We start from the raw sequence: 11,877 nt of genomic DNA, 5'->3' as shown, positions 1-11,877 counted from the left end.
GGCTACTAGAAAGATTTAATTTATGTATGTGGTTCAAATTAAATTTCTAATTGACGACATTGCTCTGGGCGATAGCTTCATCTTCCAAAATGACTTATTTTTGCTTCTGGCAGACAGTAAGAATAGGAGTAGATCACTTTTATTCAATCTGGGATTCAACACTGAGTTTCCTTGTATGTGAGGGTAGGCTTATTTCCTATTATGCGTCCCTTCTAGGATGTAGCCTGTTGGAACTTCCAGTTGAAAACTTGAAGTGTTTACCATCCTTTTCCCTTTGTCAGGACCCTAATTCCATTTTTCTCTCTCCAGCTCCATAAGCCTGCTGAAAACTCTGCTCGCTTCTTAGCCTCTCAGCTGCACCTTATGCTCTCAGCCTCTCAGCCCCTACGTTGGATTCAACAAACACCTTGTGGGGGAAAGCAGTGGGATTGTCAGCAATATTTCTTTGGGATTCCTTTCTTTCCTGGATTTTGGACCCTCAATTCCTCACTTGGTAGCTCTTTGATGCTTCTCAGAATTCTGAGGGCAAGGATGTTTATTTGCTTGACTGGGAGCAAAAATCTAGGGTAGCCCTTCTGAACCAGGGTTTCCAAAAGGAATTAAGTTCTAATAACCTAAGGTATCCATTGTATGTAAAGAATTAACTTTTGTCCCGTGCATCCAGAATGTTGCTGCGTGTGGTTTAATTCTGTCATGGAAACCCAGCTGGGAAATGCTAGTATAAAGAATCTCATTAAACTGACTTAGGTCACACGCCCACCTGGAACCATCACTGTGGCCAAGCCAGTTAGATATGCTGACAACTCTACTCTGGAGCCATAGAGATGGAACCATCCAGATGCCAAATGGAAATTGGCAGCTGTTAAAGGGGGAAACCAAATTCAGAAAGGCTATAAATGTTCACCACAAGCAATTATCAAATAAAATAAAATGTAGACTTCCTGTTTTCGCTCTGACATGTAAAGAGCTTGGAAGTCATTTCTCTTGTCCTCACAATAAGAAAAAAGATGAACAATATAAAACACAGCTCTTCTTAGATCCAGATCTTAGATGAAAGAGATCGTGGGAGTACGAAATTAATCTTCACTGTTGCAAACCGCTGAGATTTGTGGGGTGGTTTGTTAGCACAATGTAACCTAGCCTAGCCTATATTCTCTGATACAGACAGAAAAATCTTTTCCACTCAAAGTGAGGCACAAAGTCAAAAAGCATTATAAGAAAAGGGAAACAGATCTGACAACGTAAAAATGACACACATCTATTTGACAAAACACACATCAAATTGAAAGACAAATGGAAAGTTAGAGAAGATATTTTCAACTTACATGAAAAAAAGCTGATATCCATAAAAATTAAGAGTTCCTAACAAACAAGCAATCCAATAGAAAAGAGGGCAAAACTTGTCAAAATGCAATTCCAAAAGGAGAAATACAATTGGCCAATAAATATGTGAAAAGATACATAAATTCAGTGTTAATTAGTATTAAAATCCAAATAAAAATACTGCCATTTCTTAACCTTCGCATTGTAAAAATTAAAAATCTTTATAACAACCTTTATGGTAGGAATGTGGGTAAACAGACACTATCATAAATTAGTGGATGTACAAGTTGGTGCAAAAGTTTTGGAAAGTAAGAGAACAATGTATTTGTGTGTGCATGTGTAGCTCAAATTTACATTTACATTTCCCTTAATTTGATAAAGTTATCCATAGGAATTGATGGTAGGATTATATATATAAATATATATAATCACAGAAATTTGGAGAGACATCTCTGTAAAGATATTCATCATAACATTGTTTGCTATTGTAAAACAATTGCAAACAATCCATATCATATCAATAGAGTTTTGACTAAATAAATTATGCTTTATATCTACAATGGTATACTGTGCAACCATTCAAACAGGTAAAGCACAATTTTAGCTTTTTCATGTAAAAGATTATATTGCATAATATGTAGGAAAAATTAAAAAATGGTTGCCACTAATGCATGCTGTTAGCAGCTCAAAGTTTTAAAAGTGCTTAAGGTTGTTTTTCAGAGTCATGTTAGGAAGAGAGACTATTGTCAACCGCCCTGAATCAGACGGAGCCCTGTGGAGAGCAGTGCCTAAGGAGATGGCCCAGAGGTGACCTAAAGTCGCCTTCTGCCTCATTTCAATGCGAAGATCTCCACCCCAGGAGGAGCCTAGGCCTTGTTAGCATCGCACGTGATGTGTATGAGAGAATGTTTTGAGACCGCATCTGTGTGGGCTAATACCCGCCTCGACAAGTGATGATAAAACTTCTCTTTTAAATATTCTTTCCCCACCAGAAGTAAATGACCCGTGCTTCCCTTGGTTCAGGGAGTCACGACTTTGGAAAGAATTTCACGGAGTCTCCTTTGTTTGTGGCGAGTAAATTTTACTTTGTGTGACAACTACTTCTGGTGAAGGCTCTGATTTCGGCTCACCAAGAAGCAGATCCACTTTGGTCCGGCAACCAGATCACAGATCACATCTAGTGACGTGAAATGTGTTTATCACATATGTGTAAAATCTGGAGGAATAAACAGAAAATTCTTAAAGAGGAGGTAACTCTAAATAATGATATTTTTGGCGCAGTGAAGGGACACTTGGATTTTCAGTTTTACTTGGCAAAATAATATTGTCTGAATGTTTCCACTATCAGATAAAACATTTCTACATAAAGATATTTTACGTAGTAAATATCTTTTAAAGTAAAGATATTTTAAAGTAAAGCTAATTATATTTGGGTACAGAAAGAGAGAAATCTCAAAGGAAATACAGCTTCTCCACTTATTAAATAAGCCCTTTGGTGTTAGAGGTTAGGCAGGACACAGGAACGATTTCCAAGGAAAACATCCTTAAGAGCTTGGGATGAATACTCAGGAGGAAGCAATGCCAAGACCTGGGGATCTTTGGGGTAATAGATAAGATTAATTGGGACAGTGTTAAATGCTCATGAGGTGGATGGAGTGGTGGAAATGGCGGTGGCAATGCTTGCAACATCTTTTTTGTTCAACCCTAGGAAAAAGTTCATCCAGACTATTGCAGTCAAAGGTCATTAAATGTGAAGAATTGTGGAGAGATGATCTTGTCCCAGTTCCTTATGGTACAGGTAGAAACAAGCCCAACCATCAAAAGGAACTTTCTTAGAACACAGAGCAATAGTTAGAGTCCACATTCCTCATTTTCATTCATAAGAATTTTGCCCTTTGAGGGAAGCTCACTCTGACTCCAAAATGTCTGGAGACCCTAGAGTATCAGGAAAGAGACATACTTCCTCTCTGTTCTTTACACTGTGTTGGCAAGCACTGTCTCCGAAGGCAGGGAGGCTGATGACTTTGATGGTCCAGTGGGGTTGTGAGGATGAACCCTCAGCACCCACATCCTCCCTCCCTCTCCACCATCTATCAGTCCTACTCTCTGTCCTTCTAGGATCCTCTCCTAGACAGAGGAAGCAGAAGAGTCCCCAGACTACTTTGCATCATTCTACCTTCAGCAAAACTCGAACTTTTTTTCCTAGTAGGAAGGGTGAGACCCAAGAATAACATCAAAAGTCTTTGTTATTACATTGCCACAGACTAATAGGAAGTAATTCTACAGTATGAATTTTTTCTCATCTCCCATCTCTATTCATTGTTCATTTTCTCCCATCCATCTTTGACCTCATCAACATTCCGGAGGCATCTTTTTTGATACTCCTAATTCTCCATCCTTTCCCTAATTTCTATTCTTCCTTCTCACCCCTCTTGTTCACAATCCTATCCCATTCCTCCCTATATCCTCATATTATATCTTCGTTCCTCCACTCCCAATCCTGTCCTACCTCCTGCTCTCATGTGTTTTTTTCCCGTCCTCATCTCAGCCCATCCCTCAAGTTCCTTGGTTTTAAGAATGGATCTCAGAGAAGCCAGGATCCAGGTGTAACCATGAGACACTTTTAGGGATGATACAGGACAGGGGCAGTAGGATTGCCAGGACAGTGTAAGTAGCCTTCCAATGGAGGCTGGAAAAAAGATACAAATCGGGCACAGATGAGCTGATGGCTGGATAAACATCAAGATGATGAAATTCTCTGGGTTGTAGCTGTACTGATATACTAACAAACTAAAGTTAGAAAGAGGCACCACTCACAGGGACTTCACTTATGGATATTTTCTGAGCTAGGAGGTTTGGGAGAGAAAAGTAAGATGTTAGAGGAGAAGGTTATATTGGACATTCTACATTGAAAATTCTATGAACCTGGTTGCAGTATAAATGTTTATTCTTTTTTCATATTTTATTTTATTTATTTTTAATTTTAATTTTTGTTTTTATAGCAGTGACCTTGGATTATAACATTATATAACTTTCAGATGTACATCATAATATATTTAGAATTCTGTGTAGATTACATCATGTTCACCACCCAAAGACTAATTATAATCCATCACCACACATGTGTGCCTAATCGCCTCTTTCCCTCTCCTCCCTCTCCCCTTCCCCTCTGGTACCCATCAATCCAATCTCCTTTGCTATGTGTTTGTTTGTCCTTGTTTTTATCTTCTACTTATGGGTGAGATCATATGGTATTTGACTTTCTTCCTCTGACTTACTTCACTTAGCATAATTCCCTCAAGGTCTATCCACGTTGTCATGAATTGCTGGATTTCATCCTTTCTTATGGCTGAGTAGTATTCTATTGTGTATGTATACCATATCTTCTTTATCCATTCATCCCTTGATGGGCACCTAGGCTGCTTGCAAGTCTTGGTTATTGTGAATAATACTGCGATGAACACAGGGCTGCATGTATCTTTATGCATTTGTGTTTTCAAGTTCTTTGGATAAATACCCAGCAGTGGAATAGCTGGATCATATGGTAGATCTATTCTCAATTTTCTGAGGAAACTCCATACCGTTTTCCATAGTGGCTGCACCAGTTTACACTCCTACCAGTAGCGTGTGAGGGTTCCCTTCTCCCCACATCCTGGGCAACACTTGTTGTTTCCTGTCATGTTAATAACAGCCATTCTGACTGGAGTGAGGTGATATCTCATTGTAGTTTTGATTTTCATTTCTCTGATAGTTAATGATGTTGAACATGTTTTCACGTACCCCTTGGCCATCGGTATATCTTCTTTGGAGAAATATCTGTTCAGGTCTTTTGCCCATTTTTTAATTGGGTTATTGGTTTTTATGTTGTCAAGACATATGAGTTCTTTGTATATTTTGGATATTAACCCCTTATCCATTGTATGGTTTGCAAATATCTTCTCCTAATTGTTAGATTGTCTTTTCATTTTGTTGATGGTTTCCTTTGCTGTGCAGAAGGTTTTTAGTTTGACGTAGTCCCATTTGCTTATTTTTTCTTTTGTTTCCCTTGCCCAGTCAGATATAGTACTTGAAAATATGCTGCTAGGACCGATGTCAAAGAGCGTGCTGCCTATATTTTCTTCTAGAAGTTTCATGGTTTCAGGTCTTACATTCAAGTCTTTTTAACCCTAAATTTTTATACTTTCAAAGGTGTTATCATATATATGAGGAAGATGACTTATCAATAAGAGAGAAGAGAAACACATACAGGGGATGGAGGTGGAACATTCCTTTTTTGACCTGAGGATATATCACGTATTCCTTAAAGTAGTTTTTAGTTAGTGGGTTATTTCCCTCTCTAGACCCTACCTGTCCCCTAAACATCCCATGGGATCCTTGTGTGGTAGAGAAGAAAAGGAACTGATTTTCTCGGAGGTGAAAGACTAACAGTAGAATAGAATAATCCTTGGCACTGAGTCAGTGGTTCAAAACAGCTTTCTGCACTATGATCTAGAAGGAATTTCAATTCCCCTCCAGAAGAAAACTTCGCAGTGATATTCTTGGTTACTTAGGCTGTGACTAACCAAATAGCACTTCCCTGTAGGACACTGCTGCCCAGAACTACTGGGCTTCCAAGACTTCAACTCTACCTGTAAAGCAAGCACAACCAAAACAAGGTGTCAACCCACCCAGCAGAACCTAACTTCACATCCCCCGTCTTACTTTTCTCTAAAGCACTTACCACTATGTAATATTCCATACAGGATGCTCATTTATTTCATTTATTTTGTTCCTTCAATAGAATGTGAGTTGATAAATGTAGAGACTTTTGTCTCTCTCGTTCACCAGTGCCCTGGAAGAGTGTCTGCATCCTGAAGTCTTTCAATAAATATTTGTTGTATGAATAAAAAAAGAATTACGTAAGATTTCCCTATAGGACAAACATATCACACAACTCTTCAGGCATCAGGATACTGCGAAAATGGTTATAGACAATTTTTCCAGGTTACTGCCTTCGTGGGAAATCTTCCTCAATCCAGAAAAGTCAGGAAAGAAGGGACCATTATCACCCCTCAGGTTAGTGACCTCCTCCCCACAAATACCCGCCACAGGGCATTCTGAACATCAGGGTTTCTAAGGCTGTAGATAAGTGGGTTCAGCATGGGATTGATAACTGAGTTGAAAACACCAACCCCTTTATCCTTGTCTGAAGCCTCCTCTGAACCCAGACGCATGTAGTTAAAGATACCAGTCCCAAAGAAGAGGCAAACCACAGTGAGGTGGGAGCCACATGTGGAGAAGGCCTTCTTCTTGCCCTCCACTGAATGGATCTGTAGAACTGCTGCTGCCACGTGAATGTAGGAAGTGATGATGAGAACCACAGGTGCACCTGCCATTATGAAACCCACAGCAAAGAGCAACAGCTCATTGAGTTGGGTGCTGGAGCAGGAGAGCTGGAAGAGCTGTGGGAGGTCACAATAGAAGTGATTGACCTCATTGGGACCACAGAAGTTGAGGGTAGTTAGGGCAATAGTGTGGGTCAGTGCATTGGTGAAGGCAAAAGCCCAGGACACAGCCACCAATATTGACTGGACTGCCTGGCTCATACGGGTGCTATACATAAGGGGCCGGCAGATGGCCAGGAATCGGTCATAGGCCATGGCTGTCAATAGGAAGCAATCCATTCCACCAAGAAAGTGGAAAAAGAACAGCTGAGAGAGGCAGGCTTCATAGGAAATTGTACGTTTGTGGGACAGGAGACGACCCAACATCGCAGGAACAGTGACAGTAATACATCCAACATCCAGAGCTGACAGGTTCCCCAGGAAGAAGTACATAGGGGTGTGGAGTTTGGGTTCCACCAAGATGGCTGCCAGAATGCTGAGATTGCCCCCGATTGTGACCAGGTAGGCAAAGAGGAAGAGTATAAAGACCACAGACTGCAGTTTTTCATTTTCCAACAGCCCCAGTAGAATGAACTCAGTCACAGCTGTCCTGTTGGTCCCAGCTCCTGGATCCATAAGTCCCTGTAAGGAAATATCCCAAGGAGGAGGTATCAGTTCACTCAGTTTATCTATTCAACAGAAATGTTGTAAACCACTTATGTTCAAAGCCCCAGGGAAGTTCCCAGCTTTCCTGGTGATGATTTTCCCACTCCCCAGACCACACACCACTCACTGTGGTGACCTCATCCACCACCTCAGTGCCTTTACCCTTTTCTCCATTGAGATGCCCAATGCCACCACCATCTTGTCCCTCCTATCCTCTCCTGGATAAAGGGGTCAGAATGCTTGAGAAAATAAACTAATGTGAAAGCAGACTTCCTATTTGAATGTAGTGAGATTAGATGGAATTTCCCCATTTTACTCTGAGGGATCAGCCCAAACAAATAAGCAGATTTCAAAATAGAAAAATATTTCCAGAGAAACTAGAAAGCATTTGAAAACAACTTAGGTTTCAAGGCTTCTAAAAATCTTGAAGGTCAAGCAAAGGTATGGCAAGAATCAGAGAGAAGATACCCATCATTGTGGATATCAGATAGTCTAGCCAAGTACATTTCTCCAAGGTGAGGGCCATACTCAGAAGTATCAATTCAAAATCTCTTGGTCAGTAAATAGCTAGTGTTCTCCTTGGTAACTAATCCTTACATAGGCTTTGAATAACAGCTTAATTTAAAATTATTCACTCTTCTTATAGTATCTGCTATCCACCTGTGAAATCAACATTGTAAACATACCTATGGGTTGGTTGCTGCTAAGTACAATTAGTTTTCTGCATTGTACAACCACTGTCCTTCCACTTATCCTTGACTTGGGAGGGGTATACTGACCCACAGCTCTAAGGAAAGGTCTGCAGATGAAGCAGGCACATACATAGAGCCAGACTGGGCTAAATATTTCAGATCTTGTAATAAGTTCCTGATCAAAAAGTATCAATTTCTCTCTATTGCCTGTGGAATTAGCTGCGCTAGAACTTCACTAAGTGTACTGTTATTCCCCTGCATAGAATACACTGGAATCAGAGGATGGGAAGCAGTCTGAGTCTGGTAACTCTAAGAGAAGGGGAAGAATGATGAGGGCCTGAGCTCACATGGATGAAGTTAGATGCGATGATCTCTAAGATAGCCTTAAAAATTTAAGATCATGTGATTGGTGAGATGAGGGGGATCATCCTCAGGTTTGATCATCACTGATGAAATTGATAATTGATAAATTCTTTGCAAATTGGCAAATCAATGGATGGATAATGCTCTTCACATATGTGATATTAAAGAACAATAACTACTCTCCATTTTCCCTTTTGGGTCCATTTTAACCCAAGCATTAGATTGTGACCCTGGGATCATCTACCTCTTTGCTCATACTGTTTTCTCTATCTGTAATGGCTTCCCTCCAATTCCACATGTCCAAATATTTCAAGATTTGACTCAAATCCTGGCCGCTGCAGGAATCCTTCATGGAAACTTGCCCATCTCAAAAAGATCTCTGTCTCGCTCCCAAGCTTCCACTACACATAAGGTCATGGAACAAATTACTGCTCACCTTCTAGCTAAGTCATTTCTCTATACAGCACATCTCCCCTACTTCTCTGTAAGTGACTCGAGGACAGGATACATGTTTGATTCAGTTTTCCACAGCAATACTTACAATAATACTTCACACATAGTAGGTACATAGTATTTCTTAAATAAACAAATGGATGGGCAAATGTTCATAGGATTTGAGAGAAAGAGAGCTTCAGGATGAGCTAGAGTTGTCATGGAAGACTCGCTGGACATATTGGAGTTTGGGCCAGACCTTTATAGAGTAGTGTGACTTAAGGGAGGAGTAAGGCCAAGTGCAGGGTGCAAAGTTGCTGAAGGGACTAGTTCTTTCCTTGGTTTTAATAGAACAAGCAGGTAATCTAGCAGCCCACACACTGACCTGTTTATTTTCATGCAAACCAGTCAAAAGAACAAGGCCCTTATGAGGGATACAGGGACAGACAAGTGAGTTGGAGCCAGGGACAGAAGAACAACAAGACAGCTGCTGCCCACCTTCAGATGGCCAGAGATGCAGCTTGCTGAAAATCAGCAGGATTCTGGGGTGACCTCCAATCATCCAGAGACATCCAGAGTGTCTGATGGACATCACACCCATCGTGAGGAGCCCTCCTGTATTACTACTCTCAGGGCTTTGTAATGAGTCCCAGGTCCTCCTTACTGAGCTATGACAGCTCTGTACTCTGGAACTTCACCCAATCCCTCCATGCTTCCAAGAAGAAAACACTCAACAAGGCCTCTGACTGGAGAGAAGGTACTAGGCTTCCTGATGAAGTGGGTCCTTGGCAGTGAACTGAACTTGAACTGGCAGAGCCAGGACCTCTGGGTTATCACCCAAGATCTTTCCATGTAATGTCTTCCCTTTTCAGAGCCATCAGCTGCACCATGTGTAAAGTCAGGTTTGAACTGATGGCAACAGAGCCCTATCTCTGTTTTGTAAGAACAGAGGAAGAACTCCTGAGTGTACTCACCTTGGCATGGGCATAGGAGCCAGTGAGGTTTCTTCAGGAAAGGAGATGAGGAGTTATGCAGACTCAGTTTTACACCGAGAAAACAAGTAAGGGGATATATATAAGAAAATGAGGAAAAACAAGCTGATATCTTCTCTGTCATAGGCCTATCTTCACTATAGTGTTGTCCCCAGAGGGCCTCAGAAATTAGTCCTCCCACGAAATAGGAGATAGATGGGGAGAGAGACAAGTTGATTTGTAAACAACTCAATCCCTTCATAAATACGGCAGCAATGTCTTATATCTTCTGGTATTTAGACTTTCTAAAGAAAGGCTTTACCTCTAGCCTTGGTTTTATAGCAAGTAGTGATATAAATTCCACTGAATGATGGGGTCCCTGAGGTCTACGGCCTTGTCCATATCCTCAAAGTCACCAAGGAAGCCAGGGATGTAATTGAGACTAGATATAGCTGTCTTAAGGAAGAGTTTTCCTTTCCCAGATTTCAGCCCTAAGCATGTCCTTTGAGCAGAAACAAGCTAATTTCCAGACTTGCCTTGGACCTGAGGATGAGAAGGAGGCACCAGAAGAGAGGCAAAAGGGAGAAGATTTCTTCAAACCCAGTTTCTTAATGAGACCTCAGGAATGCAGTGCTTTGCCCCTCAGGGCCTTGTTAGTGGGGCCACTGGGACTGTGTCTTGGGGTTCCTATAATGATTCTGGAAGTGGTGGTAGAAGAGCTATATTGAGCTAGAAGGACTCCTGGGAAGCTGCCTACCAATACGATTGTCAAGGCCAGACCCTTAGAAGATGAAAGCCCTGGTGAAGGTCACAGGTTCATAATGGAAGATGTAGGAAGGTTGAGGAGGGGGTTCCTCCAACTCCTCTACCTACCAATGATTACACAGCCAACACCCCCTCCACAGCAGAGAGTGCTGTCTCTTCTCCTACCAGAGAAGCCTGGTGCAGTAGGAAAAGCACTCTAGACAGACCTCATCTTCTGTCTTGTATTAGTGCTTTGACTTTGGACAAGCTGTTGCATCCTTTTGGGTCTCAGTTTTCTCATCTGTAAAGTGAGCATATCCTCTGCCACAGAGCATTGCTGTAAAGATTACGAATGAAGTGAGATTCATTTAACTGCTAGTAGAGGCTCAACAATATGTAACATACCAACTGATAACACTTATGAGTGCTTGTTACCTACATGGCAATGTGCTAAGAGCTTTAGAAGCCTGGAATCCCTATCAGTCCTTGCAACAATCCTATGAAGCAGATTGTAGCAGACGTGGCAGGTGTTCTGACTCATGTCTTGCTCAGCCATTCTTCTGATTTTACTCGTGGCTGGATTGGACAGTTCTCTTCAGGCTTCTGCCCATTACAAGCTGACAATGTAGCCACTTCCTTGGGATCCTCTGATGTTGTGACCAACAGGGGGTCACTAGGTCTGAGCACACGTGGAGCCCATAGCTCAGAGGACAACTTGATAACAGGAGATAGGAGCCAATGGATAAATGCCCCACCACCTCTTCTTCAGACAATTCTGAGAGGCATTCTATATGCCCTTGTATAATCAATCTCTCCTGTCCTTAGTGGGGACTTTGATAATGTCCCCTCCTCAGGGATACTTCTTCCTTCTTTGTCTCACTGTCTTCATTACCTCAGTCTTGCTCCCTGGGACAGCCTCCCAAGTAAAGAACCTCTTGCTCCCTAAGATGACTTCCCAATTGAACCACACACACACAGCTTGTCTCAGGATCTGCCTTGCCTCACAGCTTTGACCCACCCTCACCAAGCCAAGCTGCACTGCTCTGTGACTGCATCCTGGGTCCTAAGTAGAAGTTTTGACTGGCCATCACCAGGGAGTGCTGCCAGTGCCCTGTGCCCCAGCCCCTGTGTCTTGAGTCAGGGCATTGACATCCATCACAGGGGTCATGCTGCTGCTGCTCTGCTCCCTGCCCCCTGGGGCCAGAGTGAGGACTTTGACCTGCTGTCTCCAGGGAAAGCTGCTGCTGCACCTGCCGCCTGGGCCCAAGCCACTACTGCATTTCCCCTCCCCCTCAGAGTCCGAGTCACTGCAGTGAGCCCCAG

General features: G+C 42.1%; 1 protein-coding gene across 1 annotated transcript; it reads right to left on the bottom strand.

The window, feature by feature from the left end:
* Positions 1-6,374: 6,374 nt before the first annotated feature.
* LOC124247626 (olfactory receptor 3A2) lies at positions 6,375-7,334 on the bottom strand. Its single transcript, XM_046677112.1, has one exon. The coding sequence runs from the start codon at positions 7,320-7,322 to the stop codon at positions 6,375-6,377; it is 948 nt and encodes a 315-aa protein (XP_046533068.1). The 5' UTR covers positions 7,323-7,334.
* Positions 7,335-11,877: the final 4,543 nt, after the last annotated feature.

This window comes from Equus quagga, chromosome 11 (assembly GCF_021613505.1).
Source record: "Equus quagga isolate Etosha38 chromosome 11, UCLA_HA_Equagga_1.0, whole genome shotgun sequence".
Classification (NCBI taxonomy): Eukaryota; Metazoa; Chordata; class Mammalia; order Perissodactyla; family Equidae; genus Equus; species Equus quagga.
Note: the sequence above shows the minus strand (reverse complement) of the source record. Positions and strands in the feature narration are given on the sequence as shown.